Genomic DNA, 27,523 nt, shown 5'->3' with positions numbered 1-27,523 from the left:
CAGGGTGCAACTTGATAAAAGAGATGTCATGAAAAAATTGGACTCCTGTTTCACCAAAGCTATTAAACCTATATGTGTAGTTAGAAACTTGTTTTGCTGGTGGTTCCAGACTGTTGCTATTTTCGGGTGAGATTCAATCACATACCAACAAATTCAGGTTGCACAATAGAAATTGATGTGGTGCTTTTGCACAACAAACCCACTTTCTCCAAGAGTCCAACAACTGAGGATTTGAACCTGAGTCTTGTCACTGCTAGTCCAACAAAGGAGATTAAAATAAGGGAGAGAATAAAACTCTAGAATATACTAAACATCTTTTTTGAAAGTGCCGTAATATGATTCTGTGCCCCCCTCTGTCTTTTAAAACATACTATATTAAAGATTTCATGAATATTTATTAGATAAATGATCACTCCCCACCCCCAACAGTCTTTCCTCATTCTCTTTTAAAGTCTTTATTAACCAATTTAGCATAAGTGTTAAACAGATGTAATGTGATATATTAAACAATGAAGTATATAAATAACTTAAGCTTATTACAAAGCAGCACAATCTCAAATGCAATTGCACACAGCAGTTTAAAAAGCAAATAGGTTATGGAAAGGATTGGACTCCTAAGCCGGCACAAGGTACACTTTTTACATTTAGAAAAAGAAGACAATTCCTCATGTGAATTCGGCTAAGCAAGCAAATATGAATACAGTACTTGTCGGTAGTAATTTCTGATCATATTTTCTGAATTCGTAACGTAATGCCTCCTTTCCCTTCCATTTTTTGGGTTCCTCTGTCATCATGGAGCTCATCACCTGGTATTTACTGAAACGCTCAGGTAGAAATCAACATTAAAGTGTTACATATTCAGCTAGGATCATAGTATAATCAACCAGGAACATTTTTATGTGCTGCTGTGGAGCTGCTATACATTGACATGTTCTGTCTAAATATTTCCAGGCTGTTTGATCAATTTCTGACAGATGTCTAAAATGAAATGTTACCCCACTGTGTTGTAGGATAATATTCTAGCCTTTCTTCACAGGTGTGCTGAACAACAGTAACATGCAAAAGCAGTAGATTCGCTTTTGAGCCAACTGGGAAGTAATCTCTGAGGTACAAGAGTTAGCTTGGCTCGCTATTATAAATAGCCTTTAATGATAACTAAAGATACCTTTCACTGGCTGCTTTAGCTTACACTCATGGGCAAAGCATTGCCAGATGCATGGCATGAAAGAGCTCCATTCAAATATTTGTGCAATGAAAAGGAACTTCCTGATGACTTTTGGATTGAAGGCTTGTCAGTAGATTATAGCAGAGAAGACTGACTTGTGGCCTCCAAATATTCTTGGACTCCTATCAGTTCCAGCCAGCTTGGCCAAGGAATGATGGGAGTTGTAGTTCAACAATATATGGAGGGCAGCAGGCTGGTCTAGACATTGAGACTTAAAAGACAATTTGTGTGTGTGTGTGTGAGAGAGAGAGAGAGAGAGAGAATATCCCATTTTGCATCTGTTCTAGATGACATCTTCTGATAATCCATTAGGGTTCCATAATCCAAGGCATTTTCTGATGAACAATGAAATCAGCTGCTGAGGTCGTTGCTGGTAATCCAGAAGAACTTCGTGAGGTGCTGTGATTTGGTCTCCTTCAAGCCGATTAAGCAGAGTCACACAGACGACTGCAGCTAGAAGCCAAGTGAACAGGAGAAGGGAAAACAAGAGTTTCAGGCTTGTTTTTTTATATCAGATACATAGACCAAACACAATCTTCTCAGAGATGGTGACTGGAATCTAATTTTATTTGTTTGCAGCCCGTTTATTTACAACCAACCTGTCTTTGCTACTAGCCTCCCTACATCTCCCAGAAGGAAAAGGAAAAGCTTTAACTTGAGAAAGGGGGAGCGGGTAACAGTTGGCAACAAAGGTCTCTTTAACAGACAAGTGGCTCCATGTGGCCATGGGCATCGCCGGGGGGGGGGGGGGCAGAGAGGGGCAACTGCCCCTCAATAAAAATACATAGCTGACTGAGGTTCTGCCACTCTTTAACAAAAGGCCTCCCCCCCCAAAAAAAATCCTTTCTGTGCCCATGCACTGCAAATGCTGTTCAGAGCATCATTTCTCAGCTGGGGCCATTGACTATATTTCCTTGCAGAAACCATGAGATTCTCTCATGTGTGAAAGGGGCTTTCCGGTGCCCGTTAACCCCTTCCCAAGCATAAGGCATTTTTTTTACTTCTAGGAAAATGAGTGGAGGACCAACAGGAAAGAGGGTTTAACCATTTGGGCTTTTCAAACATTGTCAAATGATTTTTTTAAAACAATCTTCAAGGCAAACTTAGTTATTGATGGAGCATTCATCTCTCTCTCTGAGATTGGACCTTCCAGTTCTTAAGCACACTGAAATAAATCAGTGAGGGTAGGTAAAAGTTGCTCCCATAAGGTGCTGTTTTTCTTGGTGAGGGGAGGTACTGTGGAAAATCAGTGGAGGGGGAGGGGTGCATCTTTTTTAAAAAGACAGATTTGCATATGCTAATTTACATCACCAATGGAAATTTAGAGCTAATTTTAAAAAAATAATACTGTTCTGCAGTCCATGTTTGCTAACTGATGACGGGTAGCACCAAGGTCCCTGCTCTCCCTTCTTATTGCTGTTCATCTTTAAATTAAATCCTTCAAATAGAAGATGGTCCTCTGCAAAGTTGCACACATTGCCACCCTAGCTATTGACTGTAATGCAAAAACTGCACCCTTATTTGGCATTCCTTACCATGCCACTACTCTTAAAGAAACTGGCAGCCTTCATAGCTGCAGTTCAGTTATAACTGGTAGAGGTCATCAATGTGACCTGTAAACAATTATAAACCTATTTTCCTCGGTTGCCCTAATACAGACACATAAGAAAACCCCATAATAAAAATCCAACAAGGGTTATGCCTCCAAGAGAGGTATGGAAGGGAATGCATAGCACAAAGAAATTCTTCCTGAAATGCTCTTGTTAGTAGTTCAAATGTAAGCTCTGACCAGTGGATCTTTATATCTTCAGCTTTTAAAAATAGCTTGAATAAAAACAGTGAATGCAACCCCCAGAATGTCAGCAGGAACTCAGTGACCTTTGCAGCCACTATAAAATGAAACAACACACACACACACTCTGACATGAAAGTCTTAGAAAAATTTCACAAGCTGGCTTGAAATGTTTTGGTTTTTCTAACATCATTAATCCACTCCCCCTTGGGTACAATGCATCCCAATCAATCTCATATAATTGATTTATAAAATCTGAATAGCCAGGACCAGACTTTCCCTTTGGGGAAATGATGGTTTTGAATAAATTCTCAGTATTTGGGTTGTATTAGTCCTTGGGTCTATGGATCAGATTCCAGAAAAGGGAAGAGGATTTATGAGTTCAGTTGCTGTGATGCAGCTGCTTATTTGAACTGAGGTCTCAACAGCTGCCTGAGGGTGCTAAGAGCTTGCGGGAAGCAATTCTAGCCTAATTTTCTCCCTGACAATAAAATAAGAACAAAATTTTGTGATTTTGTGTACAGATAATTTTTTGAGGGGGGAAGAGAAGGAGCATTCAGTCATATGAACCTCCGTTTTCAGTAAGAAATGGTATCATTCAGATGTCGTATGGCAAAGAAATTCACTTTAGTACACATTCCAAGTCAAATCTATCAAATTTGTGTTTTCTGAAATAATATGCACACAGAAACACAGCCATCCTGTTATTCCAAGTTCTGTGATGCAGTTCTCTATAAAATGTTTACAAATGGTTTGTATATTATTGGGAAGGATGAATGATAAGGAAGATATTAGTGAAAATAGCATTAAACAATGCTTTCTATGTAGGAAAAATGTGTATGTCAGCCAAAACTGCATACACAAAAATGTGTTTATTATGCTGGTGAATTTTCTTGAGGATTTTTTTTAAAAAAAATTGCAAATTGGTGCAAAATGTGGAGAACTGAATTTAAGATTAGAAAATGAGAAACGGAGAGAACTCAAAATGACTGATGCTTCCATCCCTCAATCAGACACAAGTATACTGTGTCAGTGAAGACAGGGCCTTAATTATTCACTTTAGCTAAAGATGGTGGACAGTCACAGTGCAGTGAAAAGCGCTTTGTGCTTCTCAGAGAAGAGGGTTGCAAGGAGGAAGCATCAGCAAAGGAGGGAAACAAATTTAAAGCCAGATCTACACTCTGTCTTACCTTTAAGGCCACAAAGCCTGCACATAGCAGCAAATACAGTAGACTCCATTTCGATGTTTCTAACTCCAGCATTGTAAGCTCTTTTTAAGTACTCCAGCTTTTTTTCACGGGAGAAGGAACACAACGCTCCATCTAATCGTCCCTGACCTTAGAAGGAAAGAAAAGGAAATGGAAGTATTTTATACTTCCATGTGTTGGCAGAGTTGACTTGTAGTCTCAAAGAATGCTTTCTTCAGAAAACCCAATTTGCCAACGTTCTGCTTAAACGAAAACCTCAGGAATTTTTTATTTTAATAGCGTGCACGTTCAAATATTAATACCTTATCTGCCATGTATTTTTTAACATTCCAACAAAACAGCGCAAAAGAGGCATATAAAAATGCAGAGTCTGAAAACATTGTATTGCTATGGTGAAGATTCAATAAATTAAGGATAATGCGCTCTGTTATCCCGTACAGAGGAAAGCAGCACAAAACAGTAATGAAACAACAGTAGCACCGGTACACTAGAAGACAATAGCGTATCCAACTCATGCAACAGACTTCCGCTTGTGAACTGGAGCTTCCCTCTCCTCTCCCCTGGACACCCTCAAAACCTACACCAGAGGGATGGGGACCCTCCAGAGCAAATTTTAGGGGCATGCAGGGAGAGAAGGGGAAGTCCCGCTGTCTGAGTGGAGCTTGTTTGCACAGTGTTGGATGCAACCCATAGTGGCAAATTTGGACTTTCTGCTGCAAGAACCTCAGACATGAGGAAGGAGAATGCTGGGGTGCCCACAAAACACCATCTCTATTTCTTTTACCACTGTTCTGCTTTAAGGCCATGAACTGTTTATTGGCTGACATTTCACGGGTGGGGGAGGCAGAAATTGGGTGGTTGTATAGCCACCCACCTGATCTGAGAGGTATGTGCCACTTAGCTAGTATGTACTGGCTAGCAGGTGGTTTAATTTGGTAATGTTCGCAATCATGACTTTTAACGTTCCTAACTGGAACAGCACGTATTGTCACACTTATTGAGCCAGGAGGTGGTGCACTGCGTGCCCTTGCATTATATGCCCCCAATCTCCCGCTCCTTTTCAATCCTGTAGTGAGGAAAATACAACACCAAGCTATGGTGTAGGGAAGGTGGGAACATCTGCATTGAAACGCAAAGTTTTAAGCTCAAATAGTATAAAATGTTTTCATATGTATGGAAAGAAGTATTATTTAATGCTCTGGGAAGTAGCTTCTTTAATTAGTGCCACCAAATCTTAGTTCCTCATAAAAATGAAGTATAGTGCAAGGGATCTCATTCTGCTTCGTTCCTATATGTGAGGAATTTGGAATCTGTGGCCCTCCAGATGTTTTTGGACCTCAGCTCCTGTCAGAACCAGCCAACATGGCCAGTAGGGTCAAGTGGAAGTATTGTAATAGCATGACAATTGCCTCATTTGTACACTACACATTTTAGAGTCTTAGTTCTGTGTAGCTATCCATAAGATTGCATTGCCAGTTATTGTTTTAAGTAGAAGATGGAATCTAAGGGCCTGGCTACACATTGCAATAGTGGCTTTCTTAGCAGCCATGTTATGAAAGATTCTGCCCCCCCCCCCAATTGCTAATTTCTATGTGGGGCAGGTGATTTTTCACACAAGCCTCCCTTCTGGTGCCACCAACAATAATGTTCCCCCCTCCACCTGCCATTTAATGTTTATAACAGACTCTGTGATTGGCAATCCCACCAACAGCACACTATCTAGTTAGGCTTCTTGTTAATGAGAAGCATAATAAGCTGTGCTTATTTTAATTGTAAGTAATATTTTTGAATATGCCAAGCACATACCTTCATCTTGTACTAAACCTGGGCAAACCATTTCATTGTGTTTTCATTTCTGCATTAATCCTCTAAAATGGCTTTGATAAAATGTGGCCTTGAGCAAAACCACAGATGGCTGTGCTTGCAAACAGATCCAACAGTTTATAAATAGGCCTCAGATTATTAATTCTCCATTTATTCTGTTTCATCCACTTTGCAAACAGCATTTAATTGCCTCCAAAGAAAAGGTTCTAAGGTAGCACAGAGGCGCTAATGGTTATTTACATAAATGCCACACTTCTTGACATTTTTCTTCTGTAAAGTAATTTTGGAAGCTATAATCCTGTCACAGGAAGTAACTAGAGTGTAATCCAGCTGCTAACATGATGTTATGATTATTGACAAGGGACTATTTTACTTTAACTGTTTAATACGATATGGTCGTTTCTTACAGAATGACAATGAATTTGTACAAGTTGTTGAGGATGAGGGATGGATGGGCAATTGTTATCAAGGGAACCTTAGATTTTTCTCAGGAAGAAATGGGAAGTTGGATTCACTGTCATGGTGTGTGTGTGGTGAGAGAGAGATTTAAAAACATAAAGATTAAGAAAAAGAAAATACGTTATGAGAAAACCACAATGTAAAACAGCATAAAAAACAGCAGCAGCAGCCAAAAACGTTACCATATAAAAAACAAGAGGGTTCCCCCCCCCCCACGTGTCTACAAGGGGATGGGGAGTGTCATTGTCATGTGAGCTTCCTTTGGGAGGCCACAGCTGAAAAGACCTCTGCCCTATGGATATCAGCATCACCCCTGATGGTGGGGAGACACATGCTGAAAGGCCTCAGCTGATTTTCTTTAAGGGGGTTGACTTGCTGTTTTCCCCAAACTAACTATGAACAATGAGCCAAGAACAGACCTTGGTTATTGCTTGTTGGGTTGCTTGGGGCAAAGCAAACAAGGCCAGGTTTGGATGACTCAGCAAGCCAGACTCTGGCTTATTTTGTCCATGGTGGGCAGCAAGTGGTCCATGGTTTAATGTGAAATGAGAACCAGGCTATTATTTGGAAAGTATGTTACATTACTAAAAACTTAAAAACTTGGTTCTAATATGCTTGGCACTTTAGACCCACTGTGGTGTAGCGGTCAGAGTGTTGGTCTAGGAATTGGGAGACCAGAATTCAATTTTCCACTCATCCATGAAGCCCGCTGGGTGACCTTGGGCCAGTCCCTGCCTCTCAGCCTGACCTATCTCACAGGGTTGTTAATGAAGATTAAGTGAGGATGGAGAGAGCCATGTACGCCACCTTAAACTCCTTTTAACAACTATGTAATACTTTCCCTTTAGATCTCTCTTCACTTGCAGATGAGACTCCACATTATGTAGTAACCAAAAAATATACAGTCTGTGGGCACTTGTTCAAACAGCTACCTCCAGATATGGTGAAAAATTCAGTATTCATTTATTTATCTGATAAATGTTCGTGGTTGAATTTGATTTCACCACATTATGACACATCTAAAATAATAAGTAACCATAGAAGAATTAAAGATAACTGTTGCCTCATTTCCCTTCAAAACAATTCTTTCAAGAAATATTCTGTAAAAACAGGCGAGGCAGAATGCTCCTCTCAAATGTTTTCAAAAGTAAAAATTAAGGAAAAATTACTACAGTTTATTCTAGTGGGTAAGGAAAGTAGGTAAAGAAAGTTAGTTCTGCATAAACATGCATAGAATTGCTCTATAAGTCCAAGTGTGTTCAGTGAAGCTTATTCTCAGGTAAGTGTACATAGGATTACAGTGGTATCTCAGGTTAAGTACTTAATTCGTTCCAGAAGTCTGTTCTTAACCTGAAACTGTTCTTAACCTGAAGCACCACTTTAGCTAATGGGGCCTCCTGCTGCTGCCGTGCCGCCGGAGCCCGATTTCTGTTCTTATCCTGAAGCAAAGTTCTTAACCTGAAGCACTATTTCTGGGTTAGCGGAGTCTGTAACCTGAAGTGTATGTAACCTGAAGCGAATGGAACCCGAGGTACCACTGTACAGTCAGTGGAAGCAATCCCATGCACACTTACACAGGAGTAAGCCTAACTGTTGAATTCAGTGGAAATTGCTTCTGTCCTAAATGTTTTTAAGACTGCACTGTTGTTCATTTCTGTTTGTTCTACAACATTTAAGGCTCTTATCTTATCCTAGAAGTAAGTCCCATTGGGTGCAATGGTACTTACTTCTGAGTACGCATGTATGGGGTTGCTCTTTAAGTTATCTAAAAGACACAATGATAAAAGTAACCATAAGCCCGTAGACAGCACCAGACAAAACCTGGCAAAGCCGTGTCATGACCTTTATAATGTTTTCATATCCTAACCTCCCACTTTTAAGTTTGGGATTAAAAGAATGAATCATTAAGTGTATAAAGCAGTTCCCACTCACCCTCATAAAAATCATCAGTGCACATTGTATGGCCAATGAGGGATGGGAAATCCTTAATCTGTCTGCTACATTCAAGTAGTTCCTCAGCAAGGTCTCGATCAAGTTCCGTGCTTCGCGTTACCACATTGTCCAATATCACCTGCTCAAACTGCGGCTTAAAAAAAGAATCAACAGCCGTGTCTGTTATTACAACAGAGCCAGGCTCAATCCCTGAAAACAGAAATGGGGATAAAGTTAAAAGACTGCATTAAATAAGCCCGCAATTATCCATTATAGGAAGCTTGATCTCGGTGATCATGAACATAACGAAACATTTGCCTAGTCAGCTAAGTTTATGCAAGAAATAGACTGGCAGGAGGTTACATGCCATGTGGGAGGGAAGTGATTGAATTTTCATAGAGGTGGAATTGGATACATCCACACCTTACACTTAAAACACACTTATACTACTTGTTAAGGGAGGCGGGTGGCGCTGTGGGTTAAACCACAGAGCCTAGGACTTGCTGATCAGAAGGTTGGCAGTTCGAATCCCCGTGACAGAGTGAGCTCCCGCTGCTCGGTCCCTGCTCCTGCCAACCTAGCAGTTCGAAAGCACCCTTAAGTGCAAGTAGATAAATAGGTACCGCTCTGGCGGGAATGTAAACGGTGTTTCCGTGCGCTGCTCAGATTTGCCAGAAGCGGCTTAGTCATGCTGGCCACATGACCCGGAAGCTGTACACCGGCTCCCTCGGCCAATAAAGTGAGATGAGCGCTGCAACCTCAGAGTTGGCCACGACTGCACCTAATGGTCAGGGGTCCCTTTACCTTTTATACTACTTGTTTCCCCTTGCTTCTGCTCAAAGAATTCTGAGAACTGTAGTTTGTTGCTGCCTCACATCCTTAACAAACTACAGTTCCAAGGATTCTTTGCTGGGTGTTTGTGTGTGTGCTTTAAATGTATGGCGTACACGCAGCCATTTACACAAAATGTTACTCATGTGTACCACCCCAGTTATGAAGTGTATATAGGGCATTCTGGTCCATGACAGTGATTGTCATCTATCAGGTCTTTAAAAGTGACATATTATTCTAGATCTCATTCAGATAAAGCGTGTTCTCCTTCATGGAGAGCACGTGTTGCGGTGGGGGCCGCCAGGACACTCCAAAGTTGGGGGCGGGCTAATTGGCCACTGATGCGATTGGGGCTTCTCTTGTGGTTGGGAAGAAGTTAATGTTGCCATTTGTTGATTGACAGCCAGAAATGCTAAAACTCCTTGCACGAGGCTAGGGCTTCCTCTTTTCAACCGTGCATCGGATTGCCCGTCCCCCCCTCCCTAGAATTAGGGTTGTTCGTTTTGACCTTGCTATGCCTATCATGGGGTCGTCTGCTCTTGGGGCAGGGGCCCGGTAGGAATTTTGTCCATCTGGCTGATTGGCTGGGGCCATTTGGTTTTTGCCTACTGTGTAGCAAATTGTCACAACTTGTAAGGTTGCGGTTAGGCATTGGTTTATGGTTTGGTTGGTTGAGGGGCATGGATTGGCTGTGCCTGCCCCTCTAATGTTGCTGCTGCAAGGGATTCCGTTAAAGGAATTGGGGGCTAACTATTACTTGTCCACTCTGTCAAGGGGGCTCAGGCCATAGCAATGAGCTCCTGGTTGTATTTGGGGTGAGGGCAGGTTCCCTGCTCCGACACTACCCCCAAGTGTATTCCCCTTTTCTGACTTTCGCATTGTGCGGAATGTCAGTCTGTCCCCCATGGTGGGGGTAGATAGTCGCAACCAATGCCTAAGCAACCACTCACAAATTTGTATTTTAATAAAGTTGTGGCCAAAATTATGCCAAAAATCTTAAACAAAAATTCCGTGTGATGTTTGAGTTATTGGGGTGGCCCTGGGGACCTCGACACGCAACTTTCAGTGGGTGAAAGGACTGTCAGTTACTTTGTACCTGGACAGAATTGTCCAGTCAGCTATGTTCACTGTACAAACTCATTTCAAGAGGGAGTTTATCATACGTTGTTTGCAACGAGACTTTCTTTTCTCATTAGATTCTTACAGTATTTGCCTCTTAATTCTATGGGAAATAATTATTTTAAAAAGCAGGAATCTAAATTTTGGAGAACATTTTTTTGGTCATTGGATCAAAGCATTTTCACAATATGGATAACATGGTGTGTGTGTGTGTGTTTATCAGTCACTCATATATGTTGGTATTTGGGTCAGTTGGGGGAAATCAAATCCAAATGACTTTAAAAAGAACATCAAGCCCTGTGTTTTCAAGCTGATGCTACATTAGAAAAATACATATTTGCGATCTTTCATATATGTTAGCGGGTTGATATTTGTTGACTTGATTTTATTTTAAGTACAAAAATCTCATAAAGACATGACCTTTTCTTGAGATGTATTTCATTTCCATCTCCTGCGCCTGGTAGCAGCAAAATTCTTTGCTCACCTAATCCCCCTGAAGTACCGATGCGTATAATGGTAACATCACGGCATTTTGCATGGTGTAGCAATTTGATTAGCTCATGAAGCATGATAGAAATGGATGGAACACCCATCCCATGCTGTTAAGAAAAAAAAGAGAAGCAATATAACTTTATACATTCTAAGCCAAACTGATTTTTAAAAAATCAAAATAATAACCTTAAGCATAAAAGTACTGGTGCACAATAGAAGCCTAAGCCAATGGATATGTGGGGAGTGATCCAGCCAAGGGAAAGGGCATGTAATTTTGCTATCCCCCATTGACAGCATGGCTAGGATCCAGGTTGGCCATTCTAATGATAATAATAATGATAATAATGATGATAATAATAATGATAATAATAATGATGATGATGATGATAATAATAATAATAATAATAATAATAATAATAATAATAATAATATATTATTTATACCCCTCCCATCTGGCTGAGTTTCTCCAGCCACTCTGGGCGGCTTCCAATCGGGTGTTAAAAACAATACAGCATTAAATATTAAAAACGTCCCTAAACAGGGCTGCCTTCAGATGTCTTTTAAAGAGAAGATAGCTGCTTATTTCCTTCACATCTGAAGGGGGGGGCGTTCCACAGGGCGGGCCCTTTGTCTGGTTCCCTGTAACCTCACTTCTCACAATGAGGGGACCGCCAGCAGGCCCTCGGCGCTGGACCTCAGTGTCCTCAGTGTCCTCAGTGTTCTAGCGCTGGTGATCTTGTGGGAGTCATCTGCTAACAAACAAAGGGAAGCAATTTTTGCCAGTTCCCTTTCTTCTGTAGTTCCCAGCACCCCCAAATCATTTCGGGGGTTGGTGGTGAGATTTTGGGGGAGCACTGGGGTCTGTAGGGAAGAGGAGGAACGGACACAAACTGCTTTCCCCGCCCCCACTTCCACAGTAGATTCTTCCTGCTGCATCAAAATTGGATATAACCCAATATGACTTGTGAGTGCAAAACACTGCAATAACTAAATATAGCTTTCCAATACATTCCATTAACTAGACACTGAAACAGGAATAATACCCACACAGGGTTATCTTATTTCTAAAAGAAATGCAGGGGGGGGGGCTGGAGGCAAAATCTAACCAAAGTAAAGCACATTGAAGTCTCATTTTCAGAGCTAAACACAATTCTCACATTACTGAAACATTACTGAAATGTGTTTATGTTTGTTTGGATGGGCCTTAAATGTTTCATGTTTGCTTACAAGCGGATTCTGCACTGCACTCGAATGTCACTTTGCATTGGCTCTGAAATGTGCTGATTCCGACAGTTTTTGGTTTTATAAACTAAATCACATAGTGCTTTTTCAAACCATCAAATAGCAACACTGCACAACTTAGAATTTGTATCGTATGGATGTATCCCATCAGTCTTAATTCAAATTAACATGGTGCAAATCTGAAGTTCGCTTGCAAATCCATCAAAAGCTCTGGCTCTTTTTGTCCCATCATCATAGGAAGATAGGAAGCTGCCTTGTACTGATTCAGTCTGCTGGTCTGTCTAGCTTAGCATTATCTACATTGACAGGAAATGGCTCCCCACAATTTTGAAACCGACGCTTTTTCAGCCTGATGCTGAGATGCCAGTGAGTGAACTTGGGACCCTCTGCATGCAAAACAGTTGCCTTACCACTGAGTTGTTCTGCTGCAAATTAATCGTTTGGTAAGGGTTCTGCATAATTGTATCTTTCAGTGGGACAGATCTCCTCATGTAAACATAGTAACCTTGCTTAGATTACTACCAATAATTAAGAGAGAGTGTGTGTGCATAGATTAAAATGTTCAGCACATTTCCCATGGATTATTTAATAGTTTTTGCAACATAGGTCAGTATTATTTCCCCAGTATTGCAGATGAAGAGCTGAGGTGGAAAGCAAAGTGGATTGTGGAAAGTCACAACATGAGCCCAAGGCAAGATTTAAACCAGGATCTGCCTGCCTGCCTGCTAGCTCACAGTCTTAATGGTGCAATCCTGCACTCACAAAAAACCAGGGTGCCAAAGAAGCTTTCTGGGAGCCTTGCTTTTCCATTCCCTTGCCCACCTGCACACACTTTTGTGCTGCTTCTCTTCTCAGGACACTGATTTGTTGGGCCACTCAGTTGCAACTGAAGCTCTCCTGAGTCCCGCAGCTTTTCCTTCCCCTCAGCTCTGGTTCAAAGGCTGTTCCTTAGGAAAAAGCTGAAGTGTGCCATGTGCAGAGTAGATGATGGAGAATGTTGCAGTGCAAGAGTGGGGAATATGGACCCCACCAACCCCAGCCAACATGGCAAGAGGTCAGGAATGATGCGTGTTGTAGTTCATCATTAGCATCTGCAGGCAGGGGGAGGCCCCTCACCTCTGTTACAATAGGTGCAACTAGGAGCTACTGCACATCTAAATAAGTGCAGGAGGCAAGCGTGTACACATTGCCTGCGTAAGCATTACTGTTTTCTCCTCTCCAGTGCACTCCCACCACTGTTAGCCTAATGTATCCTGCAGTTTCTTGAGAAACACGTCTCAAACCAGGTTGCATCTGATTTGAAAATGCAAGCTGCGGTAAAGCTGAGGTGTGCACAGTTCAGACAACCATTGCACATGCAGAGTTGGCAGCACATGCACAGGCAGCTTCACTGGGGGTTACCGGCACAGAGAAACAAATCCAGTAATGTACAGTGTACATTTGCACTTGTGGTCTGTACAGCAAGTGCAAATGCAACCTGAAACACAGCATGGGGTGGGTGGGCAAACTTGCTGCATTTTCAGCCACCCATGTGGACATAGCCTAAGTCAGTAAACTATATTTCCCAGAGCTATAAAATCTGGTTGACTTGTACAGAACTTAAGTGACATTCTCAAGCTGGTTTCACTGCAAGCTTCTGACATCCCAAGTCACTTGTGGATTGCAACCCGGGACACGTACATACTTGGCACAGTGTTTTCCTCCAAACACCACCACCTGCGTTCCGCAGGAAGTGACCCTAAGACTTCACCTTAAAGACTGCTGGCCTTAACAAAAATGTGTGCTTCCTCTGTTAATAAGGTAGTGCAAGGGCCTTTCAAAGTCAATATGTGGTGGCATCCCAAGACATACAACATGATTCAGACAGAAGGGTAGGATAAATCATAGTCATTGAAACTGATCCAGCTTCTGTTCAATGCCACAACAAAAACACCGCCTTTGACTTGCATGGGAAGTGAATTTTGTGCTCCCAGCCTATTAATCTTAAGTCTCACTTGTCTAGCAAAGATGTAGGTAGGGAATTTCCTAGGCAGGCCTGTACATCTGTTACATTCCATGTATCCAAAGAACAGGGAAATAATTTATAGAAACAGCAAGAACAAGCCACAGCAATTTTTCACTCAGCATATTAAAGTTTAAAACATGTAGAGTTTTCGAATGCCTGAAAGATCGGATTGGAAATAACTGCTCGAGAAGTGTCTGAAGGGAATGAAAGAGATATTGCTGCTAAATTAGTTATAAAATGGAACGTACCCACTCAGAAATGAGAAATTTGCTAGAATTTCAAGAAACGGGTAATTTGGGTGACTCAGTTTAACAATACTAGGCCTTGGATTCTGACCTATTTTACAGGGACATGATGATTGAAATTTTAAGCGCATTTACTAGAGAGTACACCTCACTGAACACAATGGTGAATAAGGGCAGATATGATAGTGGGTTGTGTGGGGAAAGTGGTTAGAGAGAATCCCCCCCCCCAAATAACATTAGCACCCAGGGCGGTTCAGTGAACTGAGGTGGAAAATAAAGGTCAGACAACAGGAGGTACAGTATTTCTTCACACAGTACATAGTAAAGTTATAGGATTTGCTTTTGCAGGATGTGCTGAATGCTACCACCTCAGGCAGCTTTTAAAGGGATTAGACAACTACTTCTGCATATTTTTATTTGGAAGGACAAATGGTTACCTTACATTTTGGGAGGCCTCATAGGGACTAGTGTTTACATGCCTACACTGCAAATGTAGTATGATGGCAGTGACAAATGCCATCAATCCAGCATTTACCAATCCAGCATGTAGTAAATAAGCATGCTAGTCATACTGAGAGTAGACCCATTGAAGTTAAAAGACTTGACTAACACAAGTTCATTGATTTCAGTGGGTCTATCTGAGTAAGACTTAGTTGAATATAAACCTTAGGGTTGTATTCACAGTGGTGCCCCTTCACCCTGGGCATCTCCTAAATCTGTTCTGGCTTTCTCCCCAATCCTCCTGTGCAGATTTGGTTTTGTTTTGTGGTCTTTGAGCTCCTACTAAACTAGTGGAGAATTTCCTTGCAGAAGATTTGATGAAATGGGTGCCCCAGTTCTTCTATTCATGAATGCTGGGTGAAATGGCATTTCGTATTTAATACTACACTAACATTACTGAAGAAAACAAAAGGCCCATACCCTTTCCAAGTCTCATTCTTATAGCTCATCGAGTTCCATTCAACATCAAGTTTACCAAAATTTCTTAGAAGAGGTCCCCCTCTCTCCAAAAGTTCACTTCTCCCCTTCCTAGGTTACCCGCCCCCCCCCCCACAGTTTGGCTGCCCACAACTAGCATGGAAAATTTTGAGAGGCCATTTTTGCTCATTCCTGGTTTTCTGCCTGCATCTCAGGGCTTATCCATTTACTGGCTTTGAAGAAGCATGCATGAATCTCTAGTGCAGGGGTAGCCAACATGGTACCATGCAAATGTTGTTGTACTATTTCCTATCCACCTCAGCCGGCATGGCAAATAATCAGGAATGGTGGGGTCCAATAACATCTGAAGGGCTCCTTGCTGGCTTCCCCTGCTCTAGAGCACATCCAACCCCGCCATCACATATGTGCCTGCGACTTCACCCCATTCCTCCTTCATACTGCAAACAGTGACCATTCAAGGACCAGCGTGGGCCGTGCAATCCACATACTAGGAGCTGATCTTCAAGCCTGCGAAGCAGAGACTCTGCATTTTCAAGGTAACCACTTTGTTCAGCTTCCCATATTTCTGGTTTAACACTCAAGGGATGTACAGAGATTACAGGATGTGGCCTCAGGCGTTCTTGGCAGAGCCGGTAGAAATAGTGGAAAGGATAAAGACGGAAAGAGCCTCTTGCTCGTCAAAGAGCTGCCTGCCAGTCAAGGCTAAGTCACTGGCTGGGCAAGTGTAATAAGGGTGATTCCTGAAAAGCTGTTCCTCTTGCTGTAGCAGTTGTATTTTGGCTTCTTGCGAAGTCCCTTGATTATAAAGCCTTTCATTGCAGTGCCTCTCACAACTGCTAGATCCACATTAAATATTAAATAAGAGATGTGAACAATGTGCTAAAGTCATCAGTTACTGCTGTGCCGCTAATGGAAGTGTTTTGGGTGCCCTGTAACGTACTTACACTGATGGAGAGCACCGGCCCGACTTTGTACATGCAGTATCGGTCCGTCCCGGCACAAATATCTTTTATGTCTTTGCCATCTCCTTCGAGTCCAAGTTCTTTATGCATGAACTGAGCAAAAGCTTTCATTCTGTTGGGGCTCCCACCCACACAGACAAACTGGAAATAAATCATCAGATTATCAGCCATAGCAACAACAGAGACTTGGCATGCGCTGGCGATAAGATACGATTTTATAGCCAAAGTGGGGTACGCCTGGAAAAGAAGGGTAAATACGTAGACTGCCTGGCCCATTTATGCAAGACTGCATGCAAGGAGCACTATGGAAGTGGGTTTTATCTCGGTTATCACAGGAAATCTTGTGGATTTAAAATATGCCGGCATATTTTATTTTAGGAGAACAAGTTGTTCAGTTTCCTCTGTCCTTATTTATTTGTCATGAAAGGAGGTGGATGATGTTATGATTCTTTGGTGCCAGTGTTTTGGTTAAAGCTGAAACTAAGGCATGCTGTGGCCAAAGTGAAATACAACACTGAAAGCAGTATCAGCTCCTCCTCTTTCTCTTCTTTGTCTGGGAGCAGCCAGTAGATCAAAATGTGTGACCTGACATTATCACCCTTCACATTTACCTGCCTCTGCAAGTGGTAGCCAATGAAATGTGAGCATGGTTCTATCAGATGGTTACCAGAAAGAGAGAGGAGAGGCAGATGTAAGATTTTTAAAAAAACTTTCATATATCTGGGTCTGCCATAAATGTCTAGTGTCCATGATTTTTTTCCTGTATTTTAAAGGGATAAAGGGCGGGGGGGGGGGATGGGACACACAAGAATTATCACCAAAACCCATGTCTTGGTATTTCCTATCTGATGTTTAATATATACATCTTGTAATTGAGGCTCGTCCCAGCCAAATACCTCATACTAAGCGACCATAACTTTCAGCTAAAAGTAAATCCGGCTGACTGTCCTTTTAATGTGGGCACTGAATATAAACTGTTAGTACTTGTTTCTTCTGAAAACAAAGTAGAACCAGATGCTGAAATAGCATGTGGTCTAATTGCTTATTCAACAGCATCAACTAAAATGACAAGAATTGCACAGAATTATAGAAATAACACCAGGAACTACAAATGTGAGCAAAAATACGGAACCACATTTAAAATAAAATAGAAATAAAATCCGCTTCTGAATCTGAAAAAGGCAATGAATGTAACAGCCATCTTTTCCACAGGGATCAGAAATTAAATGCCTGATTCACAAATGACTTAATTCATAAATGCACACTAATCATACACAGTATTAAGAATCCCAAGTGCTTAGTGCAACTCACTGTAGGTACCCCAGAGAATCATGTCCAATAAAGAAAAGGCTCGCCTCCTTAGTTACAAGGTTCCCGAGTTACTTCAGCTTTGTATTTTGCTCTAAATGTTAGAAAGAGTTTTGCAGTTTGATGCCAGTGTTTTGGTTAAAGCTGAAACTAACTAAGGCATGCTGTGGCCAAAGTGAAATACAACATTTCAGCATGTTTTAACTCTCCCTGTGAAATCAGCAGGATTTAAAGTGCTTAACATTGGCTTCACAGTTCCAAAGATAAATGGAATGAATTTTTTGTATTTTTTGCCCACTCCCGACTACTGGGGCAGTCAGTTTTGAGGGGCAAACTTCCAATTAGAATTTGGCTAATGAGCAGCCTTGCAGAGTTCACCTTTAATTTTCATAGCAACCAATATGCAAAGAGAACCATAGCTTAGACGAAGAGCACTTGTTGCCCATGATGAAGGTTCCACATTCAATCCCCAGCATCTCTATTAAAAAATAAAATTAAGTAGCATGTGTTATAAAATATCCTGTACCAGAGGCCCAGGAGAGCTGCTGGCAGTCAGGGTAGAGAATACTGGGCTAGATGGACAGATATTGGATTTGGCAGAAGGCAGCCTTCTTTGTTCTAACTCTTCCCTTTATTTGTGAATTCATCACTTCTGAATTTAAACCCCGAGTCCTGCTTGCAGGAACTCTGCATGTGAGCAAATGCACTTCTTGATAAAGGTTGCTCTTTTTCCAGCACAGCTCTTAAGAGCTTTTGCAGCTGAGATGCTACAGCAACACCCTTTCCCTTCCTCGTAATAAATTGCACGAACTTTGAAATGATAAAATGACGAGCCAAATTCCTCAATGAATTGTTTCTGAACTGGAGTCTGTGCAACTACCCCAGGGAAGAATTTAGCTCATCATACCAGAAACAGGTTTAGTTTCCTCAGTCTACTTATTTTACTGAGAAGGAAAGGGTAATTGCCCATAACCGTAGTTGCAGCGGACTTTCTGAGTTCCTTTGCAGAATGGCACTGACTCTGTTCCTGTGGGACCTTTAAGTCATCTCTGTAGCTAGAACTAGGAAGCCACTATGATAAAAGGAAACTGTAAAAGACGTGGAAGAGAAGTAGCAGCAGGAATGAAAGATGTTTAGAAATGCTGCAGCTGTGTCATTATTATTTTTTACCTTCGTGTCGCCAAACATGGCTGGCAGATTGTGCGTTTTGGTCCCTAAGTCTAAGTGATAAAGGATATCTTCATCCATTAAATCCAAGTGAGGGTTCATAACATAAACAAGTCCATTCCTAGGGAGGAAAAAAGAGGGGGGGGGGAAACACTCCAATGAAAGAAGCACAAAAGAGGAAACTGTGAAATAAGATACAACCACCCTAAATTTCATGCAAGTTGTTAGATTGCCTCGTTATATATTAATAATGCTGAGGCCCGAAGAGAAAGAAAGAGGACTTGGGTCTAAGCCAGGCTCTTTCCAGATGATTGATTTTTTGTACAGAAAATGTGCATTTGTTCTCCGTTTGGTATGCTGACTGCAGACCTCTTCCCTGAAGGTTCTAATTCTCAGTGTTTTCCAACACTATACTTCGTACTTCAGAAAATATGATTTCACCCTACATGTACACTCCCAGATAAATTGTGTTGCTACTGTGATTGCCCTCTGGAATGAAGTTGTGTGGCTGCCATAGACCCCTTTGTGACTAAGGATGGGTGGATCTGTTATTTTTTATTTCTCTTGGTTTCTCATTTTTCCAAGTTTAATTTCAGTTCTGGGTTTCCCCGCAGCCCTTTGGAGCAGATTTGGGGAGGCATAGCAGCGGTCGGGGAGTGGGGGGAGAATTCTAGGGAGAGGAAAATAAGGGGAACTATTCTGTTGGATACTATCCAATAGTTTCAAGTGTTTTTTGAAAATAGAGCCCCTGTTATAAAGAAGTTCCCATTATATAAAAGTATCTGGCCAGAACTACATAATATGGAGGATTTATGGAGGCTGCTAAAAACACTTGTCCCTATCTTCCTCTTCCCTTGTAGCACCTAGTACTGTATAACACATGACATGATGTTGCACAACTGAGAGTTCATTCACTAAAAGCTGCAACCAGTGAGAAAGAGCAAGTTCCATTGTGTAAGCAGAAGCCCTTGTGCTAACAGGACAACTTTGTTTCATGTGACTCCATGGCTGGACTTCCTGCTTCATTGGTAGAGAGGGAGATCTGGGGTTTCATATAATGGGGTGTCTGGGTCACCCGCCCAGCCTCCTTAACGTTGTGTCTTTGATTTCGTTTCTGAGCACAATTCAAAGTGTTGGTGCTGACCTTTAAAGCCCTAAACGGCCTCGGTCCAGTATACCTGAAGGAGCGTCTCCACCCCCATCATTCTGCCCGGACGCTGAGGTCCAGTGCCGAGGGCCTTCTGGCGGTTCCCTCATTGCGAGAAGCAAAGCTACAGGGAACCAGGCAGAGGGCCTTCTCGGTAGTGGCGCCTGCCCTGTGGAACGCCCTTCCAGCAGATGTCAAAGCGATAAACAACTACCTGACATTCAGAAGACATCTTAAGGCAGCCCTGTTCAGCGAAGTTTTTAACGTGTGATTTTACTGTATTTTTGGTTTCTATGGAAGCTGCCCAGAGTGGCTGGGGAGGCCCAGCCAGATGGGCGGGGTATAAATAATAAATTATTGTTATTATTATTATTTCCTTAATTCCATAAAATGGAAGTTCTCTGTGGTAGTGCCTTTTCTGTAGTATTCTAAAATTATCTCATAAGAACCTAAGGAGAGCCCTGCTGGATCAGACCATGGCTCTATATCATATTTCCCACATCTGGCCAAACATAAGCCCACAAGCTGAGCATGGAAGTCCTCCTCTGCTGTTGTCAGCCAGCAACTTGGATCCAATGGCATACTTTCTCTGCATATTATGGTTTTTTTTAAAAAAAAGGCAGTCATGGATTAGCTATCACAGTGGAGGAGAGCTCTTCAAGTGAGCAGCACATCACTGGATTAATCTGTTCGCTGAAATGAGGCTTTCACTTGACCTTTAAATATACGGACGCCCTTGTCAGATTAATTGCTCCTAATAACACCAGGACTTGCCTCAAATGGCTGGATGGAAAGTTATTTGCACCTTTGGGATCTTAATCATATTGCAGAGGGTGTTGGCATGAAGTCCTTGGGGTGCCCCCTTTTGGACCTCCTGCTGTTTCACTGGCAATCCTAAAGATATTATTGTCTTAAGGAAATATTTGGGTTTCTTATGTGATCAAGCCAGTTCCGATTCCCACTCTCAAAACATTTGCATACTGTGGCATTTGAGCTATTCAGTACATGTGCAGCTTTGAATCTAATCCTGAGTATGCTTACTTGGGAGTAGGACAGCCTATTATTTTTTTCATCATTCTTTTTATTAATTGATTCCATAAAAGAAAATAAAAGCTAACACATGTATATAAAAAAAAAAATCAGAGTACAGAGAATAGAGAAAAAAAAAGAGTTACAGAAAAAAGGTAAATAAAAAATACACAAACTTATAATTTTCCCATTGACATTATTACATAGCCATCCCTTTCAAGACTTCCTTCAGCTTGTCCATAAATCATTCGAAGCAATAATCAGAGTCACGCGTTTCTCTGCTTGTATTGTCATTATGCCTATCTCTGTCTCCTATTTGCTTTAAACAATAACTCATAGTCTTTCACAGTGCGTCTCTGAATCCCTTTAGCGTTGTTTGTCCCTCACTAATACATTCCAGATAATCCACGTACTTTCCCCAATCCTTGATGAACACTTGGTCTCTTGCATACCTAATTTTTCCTGTTAATTTATCCAACTCTGCGTAGTCCAACAGCCTAGATCTCCACTCCTCCACCGTTGGTATTTCCTGCTGTTTCCACTTTTGGGCTAATACTACCCTTGCTGCTGTCACTGCATAATATACTATTCTACGGTCTTCTTTTTTTATCTCTTGCCCTAATATCCCTAGCAGGAAAATTTCTGATTTCTTTCTGAACGTATATTTTAAAATCTTCTTTAATTCAGTGTATATTTTCTCCCAGAACTGTTTCACTCTTCCACACTCCCACCATATGTGGTAGAAGGAGCCCTCCTCATCTTTACATTTCCAACACTTTTTATCCATCTTGTACATTTTTGATAATTTCATCGGTGTTAAATACCACCTATAAAACAGGAAAATGTCATGAAGATGTTTTATAGGTGGTATTTAACACCGATGAAATTATCAAAAATGTACAAGATGGATAGGACAGCCTATTTAAGCCTGCCAGGCTTCCCCATTTGGTCTACAGGCTGTTTTGGGCAAACCATGTCTACCTGCCGACAACCACCTTACATCGTAAGGTAGTTAAAGGGATCGCTTATCTCCAATCTAGACACCACAGCATTAAGATAAGAGAGAAGCCCACAGTGCTAACATAAGAGGTAAGCTCTCTGCCTGTTCTTTCTGAAGAGACAGAGGTTTGTCTCTGATCTCAGAACTGTGGTGCTTAGCACTGAGCTGGGGAGGTAAAATCCCTCTGCCTTTTTAGAAAGCCTCTCTAAAGATCAGGCAGAGGCATATTTCCAACCACCCACACCTCAGTGCTGGAGTGGAGAAAAGTGGAAATGCTAATTATGTGTGTGAGCCTGCCTGGCTGCTTCCTTGCCTGGTGTGTGTGTATATATGTGTGGGACAGGGAGAGAGTGATATGTGTCTGGTACAAGGGGTGGGGTGCATTCTATTTTTTTGAGGGTGGGTGTTTTGCCTCAACCATTTTTGCCCTACCCGCCATTGTAATGTGGCCTCTTGAAAGGCTGGGGAATTTTCAATCCAGCCCCCGGGAAATACTGTATTTTTTGCTCTATAAGACTCACTTTTTCCCTCCTAAAAAGTAAGGGGAAATGTGTGTGCGTCTTATGGAGCGAATGCAGGCTGCGCAGCTATCCCAGAAGCCAGAACAGCAAGAGGGATTGCTGCTTTCACTGCGCAGCAATCCCTCTTGCTGTTCTGGCTTCTGAGATTCAGAATATTTTTTTTCTTGTTTTCCTCCTCCAAAAACTAGGTGCGTCTTGTGGTCTGGTGCGTCTTATAGAGCGAAAAATACGGTAAGCTGTCTGGGAAAGCAGAACTGGAATGGAAGGTGCAGATGTTTTGGAAAAGGAGAAATGGGGTGAATATTTGGCTGAGAAGGTAGAAGGAGAAAGGTGTCATTGTTTGGTGTTTGAGAGAGGGTGCACATGTGAGCATAGGCTAGGAAATGGGAAGAAGGGAGAAACAGAAAGGAGAGAGGTGATGGATCCAGAGAGAATAAAAACAGAAGGGATGGAGTTTTACTGTCACAATAATGAGAATGGCAAGAAAAGGAGGATAGAACCTTGGTGACAGGTCAAATAAGATTTATTTGTTTGTTTATTCATTTATTTATCCATATGTGTATACCACTCTCAGTGTGCATGGTGCCATACAGAGTACAAGCGGCAGGTCCTTGCTTTGAGGAGCTTACGCAAAAAGGAAAATATTCCATTGGAACTGACAGAAGCAAGTTGATCGCATAAAACAAACCAAGTGGCATCAGACAACAGGAAACAAATAGGCTGAAAACACACCAGTGAATGGCAAAGTAGGAGGTAAAAGATTGTTAGCTGGGATTCCATAGTCCGTTTGTTCAAGAGGCATTTGTACTGTTGACCCTAAATCCACCCACAAACACCAGCCTTTCCCTCCCAGCTCTTCTGCTGGCCCTTGTGATTCATTCTGGTTTGGCTGCCATGCCAGCACCTGTCTCTATTTTGCTGCCAGAACTGTCTGCTGCCTCTCTTGGGTCCTTCTGCAGCTGCCTTCCCCCCACAAGCTTCTTGTTTCCAAATAATTCAGCAGGGCGGACTTTGTATATCTACTGTTGCACCACTTGTTTCCAAAAATGGCAAGTGGGGTCCAAAGCAAGCAAGTGCAAAATCTGAGGGAAGGAGGCCATGACAGAGGTTTATAGAACTAGATATGGTGTGGGGAAAATAGAAATAAGCTTTCCCGCCCCCTTCATCTCTCATAATACTAGAGTCCTGGGGGTCCTACAAGGAAGCTGAATGATAGGTGATTCAGCAGAAGCAGAATCAAGCACTTCCTTTTTAATACAGAGTGTAGTTAAGCTCTGGAACTTGCTACCGCAAGGTGAAGTGATATCCACCAACTTAGATAGCTTTAAAAGGGGGGTCAGACAAATTTACATAGGCTATCAGTGGTTACAAATCATGCTGACTATATGCCAACTTCATTGACAGAGTCCCTATATCTCTGAATACCAGCCTGGAGGAGTGGAGTCACAATTCTAGCTTTCTAGCAGCAGTGTTGCTGCCACTTGCCAGCGGGGGGCAGAGATGAGGTAGCAGGGAAGTTGGAGCTGTGCACGGAGGCACGGACACACTTTCCCAGAAAGCAGCAGCTGGTATGGAGCTAGTGTTGTGGCTCTAGCCCACTGGTTGAGTCACTTCTTGCTACCGCCCTCCCCGTGACTTGTTTGTGGGTTTCCCGGAGGTTGGTCACAGTGGGAGATGGGATGCTGAGCTCGAAAGGTCAGATCCTGCAGAGTTTCTCTTACATTCTAATCCAGGCATAGGCAAACTCCGGCCCTCCAGATGTTTAGGACTACAATTCCCATCATCCCTAGCTAACAGGAGCAGTTGGGTCAGGGATGATGTGAATTGTAGTCCCAAACATCTGGAGGGCCAGAGTTTGCCTATTCCTGTTCTAATCTGGCGAAATTTTGTAATGCTTGTAGTACGTACTGGAGCTCATTGAACACTGCTTATTTCACATGTTTTGGCTCTCCTCACCCAGCTCCATTTTTGCAAATTTATTTCCACAGGGTTCTTTTAAACATTTTAAGGTTGTGTTTATCTTTCATTTGCTGTTGTAGTGCCAAGAATCAATCTTCAAATAGTAAACCTGACATTGCAGAGTATAATGATGGGAGGGACTTATGCACAATCCTATATATTTCTACTTGGACATAAGTCTCATTAAGATCAGTGAAACCTACTCCCAGGTAAGTGTGTATATGAGATTGCAATCTTAGTTAGCTCACAGCTTTAGGATAATCAAAAGTATAAATTACTCTAAAGTGAATAGCACAAGCCAAGGTGCATAAATGTGTTGGACTGAGACCCAAATACTTAAGGTTATCTCCACTGCATTACTCTAAATTCTAAAAGATGCATATATTATATTAGAGTTGCCAATTAGTTTAAGATTTGTAGTTTAATTAATCAGCTTCCTTTCAACCAAGCAACTGATTTGTCACTATCCAGCAAAGTTAATCACTTTCACATCCTATTGATTTCAGAGAGTTAAAACATGTGTTTAGACCTCTTCCACTTAAATTTATGTTCTTTACTTTGGCCAGATCATGAACAAATTTAATATTACAACATTTTAATACTGGAAGTAGATTTGAGGTTGTATTTGAAGAATTGGTAGGTAAAGAATATTATTCTCCTTGGCAAAAGAGAACAAGGAGGGTAGGGGTTTTTTTTTAGGAAAATGACCCACTCCATGTGCTTTATTGAAGACATTTATAGATTACTGAATCAATGGCATTTCTAAGCAGTGTGCATTAAAATAAACCATACCACAAATGAAACAATAAAAATTAATCATAAAACCAAACACTATCTTAAAATGCCTGATGGAACAAAAAAGTGTTAAGGCTTGTCCATGGTAGAACAAAATGTGGATTTGCACTGGTCTGACCCTGCATTAAAATAAGGGCATCCCCACGACATTCTCCCCATTCCAGTATTGTCCCAGATCTTTCCCTCTTTAAATGTGGGGGTTTTCAATCCTTGGCCTGGATTGAGAAACCTTGCATTTAAGGGGGAAAGGTCCAGGACAACATTGGGATGGCATACCCTCCAACATTTCTCCAATGAAAATAGGGACGTCCCATTCCATAATGATAATTTTACTATTTATACCCCACACATCTTACTGGGTTGCCTCAGCTATTCTGAGCAGGTTCCAACAGATATAAAATAATAATTAAACATTAAACATTACAAACAACAACTTCCCTATACAGGATTCCCTTCAGATGGCTTGTGGGTCAGATAACTCCACACTGTCCAACATTTCTCCAATGGAAATAGGGACATCCTAAGGAAAAGTGGGACATTCCGGGATCAAATCAGAAACTGGGACGGCTTCTCAAAATCAGGGATGCCCCTGGAAAATAGGGACACTTGGAGGGTCTGGGATGGGGAGGTTGTCATGATCCAGTGTGGACAAGCCCCTTAATCACGTACCTAAAGCTCAACAAGGAGAGTACCTGTCTAGTCTCAGGCTTGGGCCCATGACACCCCATGTACAGATATGTTACGTGCACACTGAAGCAACAACACATGCACCTTAAACAATTTGTCCCTTTCTCAGTGCCCCCCTGGTTTCTAGAAGAGGATTTTACAGAGGAGCTGGAATATGCATACAACTCTTGAGGGTTACCTTGAGATTCCCTCACGGAAGAAATTTGGGGTAAAAATAAATGCCAAAAAAGTAAGTACCCAATAAAAACTAATTTAGGTGGCTCAGTTTGAAGAGCTACTTAAGGAAATGCAACTTCAAAAACCCGAAAGCAAATGTGGATTAGGTAGGTACATTTCTGGATCACATCCGTTGTTTGAAACAAGGAATGTTCATTGGTTGAGTAATCTTTTCAGCATGGCAGCCTTTGCACAGGGTAGGATCAATTTAAAGTTTAATTTAAACCCCATAGTTTCAATCTTTCAATTTGTGATAGCAAATCAATCAATAGATCATTCTACCCATTCATGAATTGCTAATTATTGCTTCAGGCCTTCCTCCTAAAATCATTGCTTCCTGCTAAACTTAGCAAAGGCAAGCACATTCATATGTTTTGTTTATTAGACTGAACCTAGTTTGGACCTCCTCTTTTATAATTATTGTAATATTTTTTTGCCCCGTCACCTTGATTAAAGCCTGTATTTCAATCTACATTTAAATTAAAATGATATTCAAAAGACGCAAGAGCTTTTGATTGCATCCTTTCTCCAATCATAATTGCAAATGGAAAGGGCTGACTACATAGGAATGCAAGTCCATGTTTAGTTATCAAAACAAAATCTAATGCATCAGAACAATTTTTTTTTAAAAAAATAATGAGTGGTATTCAACTAAATGGTTACAATAGTGCACCAACTTTTAGCTGTACAATGTAACTTTCCCATCCTTTTCTACCATTCCCTCCATAGACCTACTAAACCTGTTCTATTGCCCCCCTTCTCATTCTCTGTAGCAGATTTAGGGGGCACGTGGGGGGGGGATTACATTGCACAGCTAAAAGTCATTGCACAATATAACTGTTCACTTAAAGAATGCCCTATGAGTCTGAATAATCTGTATGGAGTAGCTCATAAGAGCTGTGGAAGGACTGGATCTACACAATACAGCAAAACACAACACTTTGCCTGTTTACAGTCATGATACACTGGTATCTCACACAGACAGACAAACCTGGGGAAATTATTTAGGAACTGGGTGTGTAAATTACTTACCCATTGTAATTATTCATTTCAGTCTTGCTGGCTCCAGCTAAAAGAAATGTCATAGTTTCCAATTTTCCCAGGACAACTCCGAAGCAGACACAAAGGAAAGACTATCCTGTGAAAACACAAGATAGCACACAAAGTATTTGCAGCAGCTATCTGAGATATATGAATGATATATTGTTATCTGTTACTTCCAAATGATTTACAGGAATGGTCCCAGTTACTGTGTATTCTCCGATGCACCAGCTGTAGAATAGCTTGTCCCTTCCAACTGCAAGTTATGCCTGGATCGCCCATAGCCTCAGATTGGCTGTTTTTGAAGGTGTGGCATTTTCCCTGGACTTTCCCTGGACTTGCGTTACCAGTCTTAGCAAGACAAACAGGCCAGGGCTG

At 41.6% G+C, this 27,523-nt stretch overlaps 1 protein-coding gene across 2 annotated transcripts; it reads right to left on the bottom strand.

The window, feature by feature from the left end:
• Window positions 1-431: 431 nt before the first annotated feature.
• Window positions 432-27,523, bottom strand: UPP2 (uridine phosphorylase 2). 2 transcript variants are annotated; one of them, XM_079982520.1, is made up of 8 exons: window positions 27,337-27,523; window positions 27,137-27,242; window positions 18,754-18,871; window positions 16,258-16,416; window positions 10,875-10,989; window positions 8,441-8,650; window positions 4,208-4,354; window positions 432-1,678 (listed from the first exon to the last, which is right to left on the bottom strand). In XM_079982520.1, the coding sequence occupies exons 2-8, from the start codon at window positions 27,187-27,189 to the stop codon at window positions 1,509-1,511; spliced, it is 972 nt and encodes a 323-aa protein (XP_079838646.1). In that variant the 5' UTR covers window positions 27,190-27,242; window positions 27,337-27,523; the 3' UTR covers window positions 432-1,508. The 2 variants fall into 2 exon arrangements, with proteins under 2 accessions (XP_079838646.1, XP_079838645.1); XM_079982519.1 differs by having other exon boundaries at window positions 27,137-27,363.

Source organism: Podarcis cretensis (assembly GCF_951804945.1).
Source record: "Podarcis cretensis genome assembly, chromosome: 1".
Taxonomy (NCBI): Eukaryota; Metazoa; Chordata; class Lepidosauria; order Squamata; family Lacertidae; genus Podarcis; species Podarcis cretensis.
Note: the sequence above shows the minus strand (reverse complement) of the source record. Positions and strands in the feature narration are given on the sequence as shown.